The 17,519-nt window shown below is 44.4% G+C and overlaps 1 protein-coding gene across 1 annotated transcript in view; it reads right to left on the bottom strand.

The window, feature by feature from the left end:
• Positions 1–17,519, bottom strand: part of LOC311080818 (E3 ubiquitin-protein ligase rnf213-alpha-like) — a gene marked incomplete at its 5' end in the record, with an annotated part of 139,669 nt that overhangs the window by 5,592 nt on the left and 116,558 nt on the right. The window contains 10 exons of the mRNA XM_084110972.1: positions 952–1,146; positions 1,406–1,483; positions 1,602–1,803; positions 2,278–2,458; positions 2,576–2,647; positions 3,066–3,198; positions 7,343–7,594; positions 8,262–8,356; positions 8,454–8,628; positions 9,754–9,910. Coding sequence (XP_083967098.1) covers positions 952–1,146; positions 1,406–1,483; positions 1,602–1,803; positions 2,278–2,458; positions 2,576–2,647; positions 3,066–3,198; positions 7,343–7,594; positions 8,262–8,356; positions 8,454–8,628; positions 9,754–9,910 — 1,540 coding nt within the window. The remainder of the gene's footprint in view (positions 1–951; positions 1,147–1,405; positions 1,484–1,601; positions 1,804–2,277; positions 2,459–2,575; positions 2,648–3,065; positions 3,199–7,342; positions 7,595–8,261; positions 8,357–8,453; positions 8,629–9,753; positions 9,911–17,519) is intronic.

Raw genomic sequence — 17,519 nt, 5'->3', positions numbered from 1 at the left:
TTAATTCTATCATGCATCTTTTTGCACTTTTAAGGTTACATCATAGTAAAGTAGTTCAGCTTTTAAATCTGCATCTCAAGGTCTCTACTTTGTTTTATTCTGTTAGGGTTAATTCGGTCTAACTATTTGTAAACACATGAATGTGTGTAAACACACCTCTTAAGAGAAACATGTCTAATCATGATCTAACTATACAGGGCTTCCTTAAAGGGGTGGTTGATTATGATTTCACTTTTCTAACTTTAGTTAGTGTGTAATGTTGCTGTTTGAGCATAAACAACATCTGCAAAGTTACAACGCTCAAAGTTCAAAGCAAAGGGAGATATTTGCTTTTACAGAAATCGCTTTTTAAGGACTACAACAAACGGCTGGTAGAGACTACACGACATTCCTCCCGGGTTAGTGACATCACAAACCCTAGAATTTACATAACCCCCGCCCCCGGGAACATGATTTATAGATTATCATGACAGAATATGCTAATCATTGACTAGAAGATAACTACACAAAAGCTACATAAATTCATCAGCTAACCATTCAGAACTGTCCTGTTGCTTCTACATGTCACTTCTTGAGTCTCTCCATTATTGTCTGACTCCGTTTGAACATAAAAGGCTAAAAGTTTTTGAAATTTTCAGTGCATGTGTGTGTGAGTGCAAGCTGTTGAAGCTCCGCCCCCTGTGCTGGGAGCAGCAGCTCATTTGCATTTAAAGGAACAGACACAAAATGGTGCGTTTTTGCTCACCCTCAAAAAGTGACAATTTTAACATGCTATATAAAAATATCTGTGGGGTATTTTGAGCTAAAACTTCACACACACACTCTGGGGACATCAGAGACTTATTTTACATCTTGTGAAAAGGGCATTATACCACTCCTTTAAGACCAGTGAGGATGGCATAGTAACACTTCACAAACATATAATGAAGAAAGTCTGTGTTCATGACCAACCTTATAGATGTGTGGGCCCAAAATCATCTGTAGCACCTCTTTCAAATAAGTGCCCAGCTGCATGTGTGGCTCTCCCCCCGTCATGGCGAGGAACCCCAGGGCCAGCTGGACTGTGGACAACGCCTCACACACGTCACTGTAGGAGGACTGCAGCTCCTTTACCAGGTCGTGCTGTGTAAGAGCCTGCAACGGCTCCTTTGGATGCAAAATCACAATATGGCTTGTGAAATTATACAAATATATCTCTGCATTGTCAACATGGATTTAATTAAATATTCAATTTGTAAATGTTGCATAAAAACAATGTAAAGAAACTTTCATTAAGAGCATTTTCATATTCCTTGTGGACCTATGTCTAGCAAAATTGTAACCAATACAATAACTTACCGATGTTTAATCGGTAAAACGTTAAACCGATTAAACGTATTATGCTAAAGAAAAAAATGCTACTTACTTGTTGAACTTTGCCTTTCACATCCTTAAATATGATCTCATAATTTCTATCCTGTCTGTTTACCACTGTCGGAATACCCTAAAAAACAAAACATATATAAATAAATATAATTTTTATTCATAATCACTCTAATGGTTGTCAACTCCTGTTTTAACTCTGAACATGCATTTTCAACCCTTGTGGTGCTGTGACATACATTAAGGGTTATGTGGGGTTTGCCCTGTAGAAAGTGTGTGAAGATCTGTTGCTCGATCTTGGGCAGGTCGTACTCCATCAGTGTTTCCTGTCCGCGCTCCATTCTGTACTGGCAGTTGGACAGTATCAGCGGCAGCAGATCCCGCTCATACTCATAATGGATCACATGTAGCTCCATCAGCTCAGCTGGGCTTACAGTGTAACTGGAGGAAACAGGACAGAGGAGGATACAGAGAAATAAGGGTAACTGGGAAATGTGACAGAAAAGACGCTAGCTTTAACCACCAGGTCACAGTGCTGACAGGACAATGGTTCTGAGTGATTATTAGTGTGTTGTTAACACAACACGTTGCTAAGGTGTTCTGGATGGTTGCTTACTGGCTCAAATCAATAGAATCCACTAATTGATCTAGATATGGCTCAGAACTCTCAAATGTAAGTCTATGGGTGATAGACTTCTATCTCTCATCCGGCAGCATTGGGCATTCTATCATCAAGACAGATGATTTTAAATATCTCAAATTTACTTCATATGATTTGCAATACACACGGTGTAGGATGAGTCATGCCATAATGATTAATACTTAGGGTTAAGGCTTTGTTCAACTCAATAACCCTAAATGAGCAATGATTACTATGTCAAACAGCAAATGACACAAGACATCTGAATCTCTTACTCAGACTCCTCTCCAGTGTGTTTTTCCACAGCGTACACCAGGTCATTGTGAAGGGTGATGAGGTAGCTGACGAGAGCAGTGGAGCACAGGCCCAGACCATGTCTCTGTGGCAGCAAAACCTGCAGGTCAGTGTCCAGACCCAGATCTTCCTGAGTGTAGTCAGCAGGTAGCTTTATCTCTCCTGAGAGAAAAAGATCATGTATCAAACGTCAACAGAAAACATTAAACCTTGTCCATCTGCCCAATAAATGATTTAACAGTGGCCTAAAACAGGATTACTAAGTAGGAGTGGTTTTACCTGATGTAGCCAGAGATACCCTGAGTTGGTTCCATGTTGACAAGAAGATTTTTATGCACTTCTCATACCAAGCTGTCAATTAAAAATATGGCACTATTACTTGGTTTACAGTGAACATAATGTTTATTTATAGAGAAATGCCATATGCCTGCATGATTCTGAACACTTTTGCACTGAAATGGGTAAATTAACCACCAACACGCTTGCTAAAATTATTAACAATAATTAATTTATCATTGATCAATTATGAACATCCTCATAAGACAGGGCTGGGCAACTCTGGCCATCGAGATCCACTTTCCTGCAGAGATGAGCTCCAAGCCTGATTTAAGAAAATGAGCCTGATTTTGTAATTAATTTGTTCAGGTGTGTTTAATTAGGGTTGGAGCAAAACTCTGCAGGAAACTGAATCTCAAGGGCTACAGTTGCCCACCTCTGCACTAAGACAACACGTAGTCATGATTTCTTCATTCTCTAAAATGGCTAGTACCTTCTTTATGGCTATCCAGGAACTCTCCTATGGTTTTGAAGGTTAGGTCTGTCACGTTCTGGAACTTCTTTACCAAATCCCTCTGGAGAACCAAGATATCAGGAAGGAATCTTACTAGCCTTAGCTCTGCTTCCTAAAATAAACAGATGGTTAACATAACACTAGTTTATGTCACTCCCAGAGACCACCCACATATTGTATTTTGTCTCTGAAAAATACTGAAGCCCTATTGAATCATGCCAGCGAAAATCATTGGGCAATGGTGTTCGAGTGTGCCATTATAGTGGGTAAGGAGTATAGTAAGGAGATGTCATTCCATTCTGCACCATTCTTTATATAGGCCATGGCCATAGTCAAGACAAGTCAAGTCACCTTCATTTATATAGCGCTTTTAATTATACAGAGTTAACTATACAGGTGTGAATGCCATCTCCTTAGATTCCTAAGTTCCTCAAAAGTAATTTGCCCAACTTAAGCAATGTCTTATTCCTTCATCTCAGGCAACCATCTCAGTTCCAGTTTCCAATGAAGTATATCAAGCTGCAAACTCTGTAAGCACCAAGAATGCAACATTTATTGTGTAAATACACGGTGTAGTGGCAAATATGGCACTAAACACATTCAACCTAGAATGTAACACTCATACAGACAGTATGAGTACAGACAGTGTCTGTATTTGCAAGTAAGGAAACACCCGCGTTATAAACCTATTCAAACTGTTGACCAGCCTGCAGCCAGACAGATGTCCTGAAAATACATGTCCAAGGTTGTCTTGTGGAGTGGGATCTCACTCCTATAATGCATAACAAACTGTTGTAGTTATAAGCCAATGCGACTGCATCAACAATCCAGTGAATGTGCAATCTGAAAGTGCAGGGCTGAGCAACTCTGGTCCTTGAGATCCACTTCCTGCAGACTTTTATCTCCAATACTGATGAAATTCCCCTGACTGTAGCTTTATAGTAATCCTGAATACCTTGATTCATTTGTTTAGGTGTGTTTGATTAGGGTTGGAGCTAAATTTAGCAGGAAAGCGGACCTCGAGGGCCAGAGTTGCCCACCCTCACTTAGGTCAATGTCAAGGTCAAGGTCAAGTTTATTTCTATAGCACCTTAAAACAACACGAATGTTGACCAAAGTGCTTCACAATCTCAGCACAGATGTACATACAGTTAAAAACATAACATATCAAAAGAATTCAAAAAACCAAAGACACATAAAAAATAAAACATAAAATAAGAGCCTAGTAACGACACTAAAAAAAGTGCAATTACATGATCTTTTCAAAAATGCATAAAGCATTTAGGCGCATTTGAATATGCTTGTGCAAAAAGGTACGTTTTAATCAATGTTTTAAAAACTTTTAATGTAGGGGAAGCTCTAATCGATAGTGGGAGTGTATTCCATAGTTTTGGAGCGTAAACTGAGAAAGACCTATCACCCTTTGTTTTCAGACGGGTTTTCGGGACGTTTAATAATAACTTAGATGACAATCTAAGTGATCTCTGAGTAGAATATGAACTTAAAAGTTCAGATATATAATTAGGGGCCAATCCATTTAGAGCTTTAAACACGTAAGTTAAAACCTTAAAATCAATTCTCTGTTTAACAGGGAGCCAATGGAGAGAGGCCTGGATAGGTGCAATATGTTCCCTCTTTTTTGTCCAAGTGAGGAACCGAGCTGCAGCGTTTTGGACAATCTGCAATCGTGAAATTGATGACTGACTAATTCCAGCATACAGGGCATTTCAGTAATCGAGTCTTGTGGATATAAGAGCATGTGCATGCACTTAGGTGAGCCTCCGAAAGAGCTGCTCAGCGTCAAGTCCTTTTAACACATTCTGTTGACGAGGGGCCCTATCTTGCACCCAGCGCAATTGACTTTGTACAGCGACGCATGTGTCATTCCTATTTTGCACCCACGCAAAGCAGACTTTTCCCTCCACAGAAGCACGTCGGTTAACTAAGAAATACACTTGCGCTCCCCGGGGCGGTTCAGCGCAAAGAGGAGGCGTGTTCCGGCGCAAACGTTCCCTCATGCTATTTTACAGGTTTAGAAAACAATTCCGCCACTGGCTGAAAAAAAAACAGTTTAAAGTCAGTGGCGCGTTGCGCATGTTATTCATATGCTATTTTAAGGGCGCATGCTTGGCCATAATCAATGTAGCGTGTGCTCAACGCGCATACACTTTAATTCTCTCATCTACACACAGACGCAGCAGTTATTTTTGCAAATCATACATTATTACGATAGAAAGATACATAGATAGATAGATAGATAGATAGATAGATAGATAGATAGATAGATAGATAGATAGACAGACAGATAGTGAATCGTTGGTTCCGCTGACGGGAAACCTTCTGTGTGTGTGTGTGTGTTCGTGCGACTGTCATGTCAATCATATGTCAGTGTAATTATAAGATTATGAAAGTTATGAGGTTATTAAATGTCTTTCTATGTTTGTCTTTCTATTGTCGACGTCAACTTCTCATATATTTTTTAATTAATGTCTAAAAATATAAAAAGGATAACCCAAAAAAGGCCCGAGCCCCGGCCCGCATGTGAACTATGACGTGAAAATTGGCCCGAAGCCCGGCCCTAGGGGCTTAAAAAAGTCGGGGCCCGTCGGGCTCGGGCTGAAATGCAGGGCTTTAATAAGGATGTTAGTTATCATCCATGTATTAGCTCCCTTTTCGGTACCTCACAGCAAATCAAACTCCTGGAGTCAGATAGCCCACCTGGCAAGTCTTGATGTTGGGCGAGGATGGTTGAATACCCAAGTGAGTGCAGCATGATCTGTAAGGACTTCAAAGGATTTCCCTTCTAGTTATTGTCGCCATTTCTCAACCGCCCAGACCACAACGAGGCATTCCTTCTCTGAAATGGCATAGAATTTTTCGGCTCCTTGAAGCAGTTGGGATGTATAGGCGATTACATATTCTCCCTTTTCCGACTCCTGAGTCAGTACAGCTCCAAATCCAAAGTCGCCCGCATCAGACTTCACTTTGAATGATTTACTTGAATCTGGGGGCATAAGAACTGGGGACTTTTGCAGGGCTTCCATCAAGTTTTCTAAAGAATGTTGGAAGACTTGATGTAATGTGCCACGTCTTCCTAACACTTGTCCAGGTGCTGAAGGCTGTCTGGCCATAGCACAGTGTGCCCCAGCTCACAGCGTGCATGACCAATATTTGCCTGGAGACCAGACCTATCTGCATGCCCCTCTGGTAAAAAGCTGTGAGGCAAGTTCATGCCACAGAGATTTCCACGTGCCCAAGCAGCAAGCTGGCCCGGGAATGTGAAGCTGAGTTGAAGTGAGCACATGTTGAACAGCCCTAGCGAAATCACAGATGATGTTGCTGCCTTCAGACCCAGTGCTCTTTGAAAACAATTAAGTGAAAGGGATTTTCAAGCTGGAAACTCCTGAATCATCTGCAACCTCTCTACCAAGAGATGGACTCAAATTCTATTGCTAAAAAGGAAAAGCACTTACTGGTAATCAGAACACTCTTTGTCATATAAACTCTGAGCCCCAAGCTCTGTAAGTGGATGAGAAGCAGGGACCTGTGTTCGCACAGCACTGTCTCTGGCCCAAACAGAAGGAAAAATAAATTGTATGCTGTTCCTTTGAATATGAACCTCAAAAACTGTTTGTGATGAGGAACTATATGGACATGAAAATAAGCATCTTTCAGATCCACTGAAATAAACAAGTCTTTCAGTCTAATGTGTTGAAGTAGCTTGCTGTCTTTCTTTGGTACAAGAGCCCTTTTTTGACATTCTTTTTGTATGTTTTTTGTTTATTGCACAAACACAGTGTGGAAAAGTAATTGCACATAGAACACAAAACTATCTTTCTCCCTGTACTGTAGATTCAGATTGGAACTGAGGGAGCCAAAGTGCTGTGGAGTCAGCCCGAGAAGTTGACGACTCAAGGAGAAAGCCATGATGGCATGCTCGAAGGCCACTGACCACTGAATTTCACTGGCGTGATTCACTAGGGCTTCGATTTTTTGCTGAGAAAGATGTTTCCCCATAGTGTTAGCTATTGATACAATATAGACCATTTTTCTGTGAACATAGTCTTGTTTATCCAACTGTATATTCAGTTTAACTTGTTTAATCTATACTTTATTTAAGAATACTTTCTTTTGGACATAAATTAGGATTATAAATCACGGTTTATGCAATTTTTCTGTGATACCTGTTTACCTTTATTTTAATGATTTTTACTGTTTTATTATAGTGAAATAATCACTTCAGATAAACATCTTACCCTCTGAAGGAACCTCCGGAGTATAGGTAAATTGTCCCGGCCATTGTTCTGCTCCACAATGTGGGCCAGACTCGACAACGAGAACTTATTCCGGCAGCTCCAGATGGATGAATTATGGATAAGGGAGTTCTGGGGCAAAGAGTGCAGGAAAAGCTCTGGTTTCCCAAACGTCAACTTCATCACTGGATTAGAAGACACTCGCTCATCTTCCCTGATGAATGCATTCACTTCCTTTAGCCGATGCTCCAGAACCTGAGAGAAAGAGAAATAATCAACCAATAATCATTACAATATTCCAGAGGTTCACAAACTTTTTTGTCAGCCAAACCCCTTAGACTTAATCTATTTATAAACACATATAAATATTTTATCAATTTAACACTCGCATGTTAACTTCTGTCTACTATACAAATGTAACAGTAAAAAAAGCATTATTGTTGTTGTTGTTCATTTTTTGTTGTTGGATAATCGTACACAGTATATGTATCAATGAATTAAACAAGCACTTAGTTTAAAGTACATTCACAATGTGCACTAAATGCACATTCACTTGTACATCGTAAATGTACTTTAAACTATGCGCTTGCGCTTGCAGAGATGGAATTCGTAAGAAGCAGCATTTACTGTGGACAGAGCCTCTCTGTTTATATTATAATAATATTACAATCAATCAACCTGTTCATCCCGTGAACACTCAGTATTAATTGTTTATTAATTCTAAGAAATGTTCATTTCTATTATCTCACCAAATCCTGTTGGACTACTCAACAATGAAAAAAGTTTTATAATTGTCGATATTGTCTATCCATTTCAGTCATAATGAGGGAATTCACACAAGGAAAAAAAAATGATAAAATGCTAGCATGATACACTAAATATACTAGATAGATAATATACAAAAAGATACCATGTTATTTACCGTCAGATGATGTGTGATGACATCTGTATTCATGGCATTTTCCCATCCATTTCTTGCATCTTTAGAGGAAAGGTTTTGATCATAAAGAACAGGCCCTGTTTACAATAACAAAATGTTTAATTTCTTGAATTTCTGAAGCAGGAGCTCAATAAGGCGCGTGTGGAATGTAAGGTGAGTAGTGTGGGCTCTTACACTGGCTGGGCTGATGGGGCTCCAGTAGACTGTGGATGGTCAAATGGACGGTACTGACCGTATCATCCACTCCTTTACCCAGAGCTCTGCTCAGCTGCTCCATGTCCTTCAGAAGATGGGCCATCAGGAACCGACCAGGATCCGGCACAGCAGGCTTGATGATCTGCATGACACTCTAAAAAAAGACATATGTAAAAATACAGCAGGAAGATAGTTAAAGTTACACTCACTAAGTAACTCTATCTAATATCTAAATGCATGTCACTCTGGGCAGTTTTAGGGGATGATCTGTTAGAAGTGCTTAATGACAGTTTGACCAGAGGGGTCGCTGCCTACAAGCTGCCAGAGAGCAGTGATAACCGTTCTACCGATGAAAGGTGACCTCAGAAACATAAACAACTGACAACCTGTGCCATTCTATGCGATGATATGAAGATCTAATCTTAAGCTTTAGCTATTAGATTAAGATAAGTGATCGGTAACCCATTCAAGCCCATGGAGTCAGCTATAAAGAAATTTCAGACACAATTCAACCAATTCAATTTTAAAACAAATATTCTCTGATTATGCAATTTTTATGAAACCAACAAGTGGTACAGTCTTTCCTGTCTGAGCTCATTATCTGTAATGTGGCCATTACGTAAGGTTGCAAGAGAGACCAGGGGAGCTTACAGGGGGCAGATTATTTTTCATTAGCCTTTTCTGAAAACACACAAGACATGGCCTTAGAAATTTCTAACAGTTTTAGATGAAAAAAACAAAACAAAAACCATCCTCAGATTTGAAAGGAGCACGAGCAGACTTATGGCTTCAGCCTAATTTTATTTCTAAGTTCATATACCAAAGCCATGTTGTTGTTTTTACTATTTAAAAAATATATTATTTTTATTTTTTTATTTAGAGGTTATATTTATCTCCATTTTAATAATGGAGTAATTCTGAATCTTGAACAGTAAACTCTCAAGTGTCAGCTTTCTAAATATATCAGTTATATGCCTAGTCAGAATTATTTTTGCAATGTTATAATTTTATACTACAATCAACAGAGAACATTAGAAGTGTTAGCTGGGTAGAATGGCAGTTTAAATGAGTCTAATGGGCTTCTGGCAGTTTAAATTAGAATGTTGACAGTTGATTGATTGATACATTTCTCTATATTTCTACACTTTTTTGGAAGTACTTTTGCTCTAACTCACACTAAAGTTTTTTGAAAGCAAAGGTACTTTTACTTGAGTATATTTTTCAGTCTTTCCACTCTTGCATGTCACGAAACTATAAACAAGCAGAAGGAAAGTTATACCTGAGGGTTGTTTCGAGCTCCCAGCAGCATGGACATGTGTGTGAGCAGTCGGATAAGAGCGAAGGGGGCCGGAGACATGTTCTTAGTGTCCTGCATGTCAGGCTGATCACGACGTTGTGCGTCGCCCAGAATGTGTCCGGACTGAGTGTGGTCCTCTCTGCAAAGAGGAACAAGAGCCTCAAATTCATTAAAGAACTACAGAACCAACTTTTATTTAGAGGCATCTTGAAGGAGTATTAATTTTGATTTCTACATATATTAATGCATTTTATTAATTTGATGTTGTACAAATTTGCATTAATGTATCATAAACAATTGATAAGCAAAGAACAAAAGTGGTATATTAATAAAATAAGTTTAACCTATATTAATAAATGCTGTAAAAAAAAAAAAAAAAATCCTGTCAATCATTAACTCATGATACCATTAACTACAGTTACCGTTGCAGGTTTCCATTAAGGCAAACATGCTCAGTTTCATAAATGTATGATACTCAAGAGGCTAACAGCAAATTATAAGCAGCCAGTTGTGATAGTACTGTTGTACACTAGAGGGACCCACATGTTCTTTTAAGACCACTGGGCCACTGCTGTGAATGAAAGCTCATAGGAGGGCCATTTTAACATTCAAGCACAACAAGAACGCGCAATATTTTTCTGGAAATTTACTTCACTTGCTGAAATGTTAGCTCTCATTTACCTCAGATTATGTAACTAACATATTTGTGTCATACTTAACAAAAAATGTAAACATCAGTATATTAAACATATATTTAACAATATATAATATAATTTGAACAGTTAGTGCAACCTTTTTCCCCTTACTTTACTTTAACTTAAATAACTTGTCAAAACATTGCACTGAACAACATTGCAGTGAACTCATGCAATCCCTAAATACATTTGCACACTATTATATTTCTTGCCAGACACCTGGCAGCGCTTCTGCTCACACAACTGAGCCACGTTTGCACTGATGGAGGTCACAGTTGAAACCCTGAGTACAGCTTCAAGATGGGCATCACTAAGCCTGGACCTGTACTTGCATTTATTGAAGTTCATAGTTGAGAACAATTTCTCACACAGGTATGTGCTTCCAAAAAGGCACATTACCCGACTGAACACTTTGGACAGCTCTGGGTAGCATGGAGGTTACTCTCTCAAAAACTGTCCAGTCTTGTCTGCTTTTCCCTGTGCCTCTCTGAATTTATTTTTTTAGCTCACTGTTGCACTGCAAGTCAATAAGCTCCATTTGCAACACACTTGGGACACTCTCCATGTCTCCAAATTCCTCCAGTAGGTTGTCAATAGCAGAAGCATATTCATCACCACTGAATGCTGTGCCCTCCTCCACAAGAGATCCGCATGTAGTGAAATGACTGAGTTTTTTTGCAGAAAGCTGAGTTTTCCACAATCTCAGCTTTGTGGAGAAAGCTTTCACACTTTCATATGCTGCTGTGATGAGCTGCCCAGGACCCTGGAGCTGCAAGTTAAGGATGTTCAGCTCCTGTGTTATGTCCACTAAGAATGCAAGGTCAATGACCCATTTAGGATCATCAAATTCAGGAACATCCATTCTGCCATCTTCCATGAATCTCTTCACCTCTGCTCTTAAGTCAAAAAATCTCTTCAGGACATTCCCCCTGCTGAGCCAGCGCACCTCAGTAAAGTAAAGTACATCGCCATATGTTGACTCAATTTCTTCTAAAAAGGCCCGAAACTGGCGGTGCTGTAAACTTCTCGACCTGATGTAATTGACACATTTCAGGACAACAGACATGACATGTTCATATTTCAGGCATTTGCTGCACAGAGCCTGTTGGTGTATAATGCAGTGCAGAACAACTGCTGGATCTGCATTTTCCTCTTCTAACTTTCTTTGTACCAGCGCTACCAGTCCGGTTTTTTTTGCCTGTCATAGATGGGGCGCCATCAGTGGTAATGCCCACCAGTCTGTTCCACGGCAAACCAGCGCACTCAATCGCGTCGCACAGCTGCTGAAATATATCGTTGGCTGTAGTACGGCCATGCATTGGACACAAACTTAACAACTCCTCCGTCACTTCAAATTGTTCATTAATACCCCTGATGAAAATAGCTAGCTGCGCAATGTCTGTTTTGTCTGTGCTTTCGTAGAGCGCCAAAGAGTACGCAGTGAAAACTCTAGCTTTGCCGCGCAATTGATCATAAATGTCACTCGACAACTCGCTAATCCTTTCTCTCTCGTCTGCCTGGTACTTCTCATACTGTTCTCCATGTTTAGTTGTGTAATGACGCTTGAGATTATACTCCTTTAGGACTGCAACTTTTTCTTCGCATATCAGACAGGTAGCATTTACATTAAACTCCACAAAAAAATACTGCAATATCCATCTTTCTTGAAACTGTCTGTGTTCATCATCCACTTTCCTTTTCGGTTTAGAAAGAGACATATTTTTAATTTCTTTAGCAGCCAAACAAATAAACTCCTAGGACCAAAATCAGGAGGGAGGGGGGGCCGTAAATGCCCCCGCGGGCCGGCAGTTTGAGACCCCTGTTTTAAGCCTAATATTTTCACTCTTAGGACGCGAGCACTCTGGCGCCAGGCGTCACAGGGAGTTGCAGACTGTAGAAGCGTATGAAGGTGTGCAGAGTGGCCCACCCGGCCGCCTCGCAGATCTCCTGAAGCGAGACACCAGAAAGGAGGGCCACCAAGGAGGCCATGCCCCTGGTGGAATGTGCCCTCATGGCCATAGGTGAAGGCAAATTGTGCACCTGATAAGCCGTGGCTATAGCCTGGACAATCCAATTGCTGATTGTCTGTTTAGATGCAGGCAGCCCTTTCTTGGGTGAACCAAAGCACACCAACTGGTCTGACTTCCTCCACTGAGAAGACTTCTCCAAGTACACTCTCAGGGCTCTGACTGGGCAGAGCAGGTGAAGTCTCCCCTCTTCCGCCGTCACGTGAGGTGGAGGATAGAAGGCCTGAAGAACCACTGACCGTGCCACACTAGACGGCACCTTGGGCACATAGCCTAGTCTAGGATGTAAGATGGCCTTAACTCCGCCAGGGGCAAACTCCAGGCAAGTTGGCGTTAAAGCCAAGGCCTGGAGATCCCCCACTCTCCTCAGAGAGGTGATAGCAAGGAGAAAGACCACCTTGAAGGTCAGGTTCTTTGCCTCAGCCAACCCTTCAAGTACCACCGCCAGGTCCCAAGTTGGGACTCTGGAATGAGCCGCAGGCCTCATCCTCCGAGCCCCACGGAGGAAACGTACAACCAGATGGTGCTTTCCCAAAGGCCCATCACCTACAGGCGAGTGGAAAGCCGCAATGGCAGCCACATACACCTTAAGTGTGGACGGGGTAAGACCGGCGGAGAAACGATCTTGGAGGAACTCCAGCACTGAAGCCACTGGGCAGTTAACTGGGTCCACCTTACGCTCTCTGCACCAAGTGGAAAACACATTCCACTTCAGGCTGTACAGTCTCCTGGTAGAAGGAGCCCTGGAGCTGAGTAGGGTCTCGACAACACCTGCTGACAGGCCAGCCTCTAGGTACCAAGCCCCCTCAGGGGCCAGACCCAGAGGTTCCACAGCTCTGGCTGGGGGTGAAATATTGAGGGACCTGCCTCAGGAGACCGTCCAGCAGTGCTACAATGTCCGAGAACCATACCCGGGTCGGCCAGCGCGGTGCTACTAAAATAGGCTGATCCCCTCCTGCGGACCCGCTCCAAGACTCCCAGGAGCAGAGCAATCGGGGGAAATGCGTACAGACGCAGCCTCGGCCACGTCTGCATCATAGCGTCCAGCCCCAGCGGAGCTGGATGCCTGAGAGAGAACCACAGTGGACAGTGGGACGTCTCTTGTGACGCGAACAGATCCACTTCCACTGGGCCAAATCTCACGCACATGGCTTCCACCACCTCGGGGTGGAGTCGCCACTCCCCGGGCCTCAGCCCCTGTCTCGACAGGATGTCTTCTCCCTGATTTTGTTCCCCGGGGACATACATCTCTCTGAGAGACGACAGTTTCCCCTGGGACCACAGAAGGATCTGGTGTGCCAGTCTGCATAGAGGGCGCGACCTCAGACCCCCCTGATGATTCAGATACGCAACTACAGAAGTATTGTCCGAGCATATCAGGACATGGTGGCCGCGGAGGTCCGGGAAAAAGCTCCTCAGAGCTTTGTAGACCGCCAGCATTTCCATGCAGTTGATGTGCCAGGAAGAATGCCGGGTCTCCCACAGACCTCTCGCAAAGCGGCCGTCCATGACCGCGCCCCAACCAGTGAGGGAGGCATCTGCTGAAGCGGTTTTCCGGCAACATGATGCTCCCAGCACCGGTACCTGGGACAGGAACCAAGGTTTCTTCCATATGACAAGGTAACGAAGGCATCTGCGCGTTACCCTGATCATACGGAACGGATTTCCCCTCGGGGAAAACCCCTTGGCTCTCAATCACCACTGTAGGGGTCTCATGTGTAGCAGACCAAAAGGTATGACGTTGGACGCTGCTGCCATGAGCCGCAGCAGTCTCTGAAACTGCTTCACAGTGAGGTTGTGGCCTAGCTTCGCTCTGGAGACCATCGCCCGTATGGACTCCACGCGCGCAGGAGACATTTGTGCCTGCATCGTCGTGGAGTCCCATACAACTCCAAGGAACGTAGTCCTCTGGGAGGGCGTCAACACACTCTTCTTTGTGTTGAGTCTCAGCCCCAAGCACCTGATATGGGCCAGAACAACATCTCAATGCCGAACTGCCATCTCGCGCGACCTGGCCAATATTAGCCAGTCGTCGATATAATTGAGTACACGGATGTCCTGGAGTCTCAGCGGAGCCAGCGCTGCATCCATGCACTTGGTGAAGGTGCGAGGGGAGAGAGCTAGGCCAAAGGGAAGAACCCGAAATTGGTACGCTTCGCCCCCGAAAGCGAACCTCAGGAACTTCCTGTGACATGGAAGGATGGATATATGGAAGTATGCGTCCTTCAGATCTATCGTGACGAACCAGTCCTCGAACTGGATCTGACTCACGATGACTGTAATTGTGAGCATCTTGAACCTGAATCTCCTCAGAGAACGATTCAAGTGCCTGAGATCTATTATTGGACGCAACCCCTCATCCTTCTTGGGAACTATGAAGTACCGGCTGTAGAACCCGGACTCCCTGTCTGGCAGAGGAACACGTTCTATGGCCTCCTTGACCAACAGGGATTGAACGTCCTGTTCCATAACCCGAACCTGCTCTGGGCCGACCACAGTCCAGACCACCCCGTTGAACTTAGGGGGAGGGGAGCTGAACTGCAGCCTGTAACCCAGCTCTACAGTATGCAGTGCTCACGCAGATATATTCGGAAGGCATGACCATGCGCCGAGATAATCTACTAAGTGAACCAACCTCTCGAGGCTGGCCTCGGGTGCTACCCGAGACTCGTTCCCGACCCCCTGAAGCGGCTGGCCGGCAGGGAGCAGTCGAGAACGATTTTCGGCGGGCGGACGTGCAGATGGCCGAAGCTGCCCTTTTGAGGCAGCCTTCCCCGAGGAGCCAGAGCGGCGAGGGAGGTATTGATGGAATGCCACCGACTGCTGACCTCCTGAAACCTCTCGACTACGGAACTAACCGCGCCGCAGTAGAGGCCAGAAGGAGAAATCGGGGAGTCAAGAAGAAATTTTTTTTCTCTCTCCTTCATCCTCGACAAATTTAACCAGAGATGTCTCTCCACACACACCATACCAGCCATGGAGCGGCCAATGGCACGGGCCGTCTCCTTGGTGATGCGGAGAGACAAGTCGGTGGCTTTTCTCAGCTCCGTGATATCGCTCAGAGAGGGACCCCTGCCCTCATCAAGCTCCTTGAGGAGGTCGACCCGGTACGCCTACAACACCGCCATAGTGTGCAGGCAGCTACCAGCCCGCCCAACCCGCCATATAAGCTCTGGCCACCAGCGAAGATGTATCGCGGCATGGCTTGGTGGGCAGTACCGGGGCCTTAAGGGACGATGCGGCCTCGGGAGAAAGATAGCTCGCGAGAGCTTCCTCCACCCGAGGCATTTCCCATAGCCACGCTCAGCCGCCCCCAGCACATTAGAAAAATCAAGCACTGGGGGGTTGGAGAGCCTAGCTGAATATGGTTTTTCCCACGACTTCCGGCGTTGAGGTTGAGACCGGCGCTTATAGAACCTTTCATCCAGCTTACTGGGCGGCTGGATTTCTGGTTCTTCTTGCGGCCAATCAGTTCTTAATTTGGCCACAGTGCAGGTCAAAACCTCCACCAGCTCCTCTTGAGCGGGTGTGTGAAGAGGTTGATTAAGCTCCACATCACCCGCCTTGATGCTTAAAGCATCTGACTCCTCAGAGCCAGATAGCTGAAGCATCGGTTCCACCTCGCGGGAAGAAGTGTTCCACCTCCTCGTCTGAAGAGCATCCGAATCTTCAGACGAGGACCGGGAAGATTCTGAAGCAGTCTCGTGTCCCGCTGAAAGATCCATCTGTGAGCCCCACGATCTGCGGCGCTGCGCTGCCTCGGCAACGGCGGGGCCCAGAACCGCGGGGCTCGCGAGCTTGGCCGCTTTCATCAAACACGGCTAGCCGCGAGCGCAACACTCTGAGCGGCAGCTTATCACATTCGCTACAGGCGGCTCCCTCGAGAGCCGCCCTAGCGTGCTGCACACTCAGATGGTGTGTGTCCGTGCCCGAAATATAGCGTGGACACGGGTGCACACACTATCTGAACTGCTCGCTTCTAGACATTATTGCTTGTGTAACTGTGATATATAAGGACAAACAACACTAAATAGGACAGACAATTCACACAGAGCGCTTTAGCTGAAGAGTAAAAAGCTAACGTGTGTTTGTGCCCTTTGTATCTTCCGGTTATGCCGTCATCTACTACATCATGACGCAGCACCAATCAGGATTGGACAGATTTCATTCATGCTTCAGATGCGCTACGCTGGGGGCATTCCCCAAAGTGTCGTCACGACGACGACGCAGTGCGAGTTCCCTCGAGGGGAACACTTATATACTGTTGTGTTATGAATGAAAAAAACGCCTCGGTTACGACTGTAACCTCGGTTCCCTGAAGAGGGAACGAGCGTTGCGTCGAGAATGACGCTATGGGGAACGCTTTGCGTGATGACGTCTTGAAGCACATGTAAAATCAGTCCAATGGTGTGGCGGAACGTCAGAGGCGGGTGACGTCACGTACCAGGAAACTATAAAAGCCGGCCCGAAACAGAAAACGAAAGCTTCGTAAAAGTCTGAAGTCGAGCTGACAGGCATGAAGGAGATATGGCAAGGCGACGCAACGCTCGTTCCCTCTTCAGGGAACCGAGGTTACAGTCGTAACCGAGGCGTTCCCTTTCAAGGGAACTCCCGTTGCGTCGAGAATGACGCTATGGGGAACGTCTATACCAACGCCTCCATAGCTACGAATGTCTGTCCTGTGTGTAATCTGGAGAGCAGCACTAGGAAGACAAAACATGAGACCCTGGAGCAGAGTCTAGATCCAGAGAGTAAAACCTGACGAAAGTGTGCGGTGAGGACCAGCCTGCCGCATCACAGACGTCCTGTAAAGAAACTCCTGAAATAAGGGCCTTAGAGGCCGCCATACTCCTCGTCGAGTGCGACCGGACAGCCAAAGGAGAAGGCTGCCCAGCCGCCTCATAAGCAAGTGAGATAGCCTCGACCACCCACTTGCTCATCCTTTGCTTAGACACTGGACCTCCTTTGTTAGGGGACCCAAAGCACACAAATAATTGATCACTTTTACGCCACAGGGCAGCTCTGT

The sequence above is a fragment of the Abramis brama genome, assembly GCF_963993115.1.
Source record: "Abramis brama genome assembly, chromosome: 1".
Taxonomy (NCBI): domain Eukaryota; kingdom Metazoa; phylum Chordata; class Actinopteri; order Cypriniformes; family Leuciscidae; genus Abramis; species Abramis brama.
Note: the sequence above shows the minus strand (reverse complement) of the source record. Positions and strands in the feature narration are given on the sequence as shown.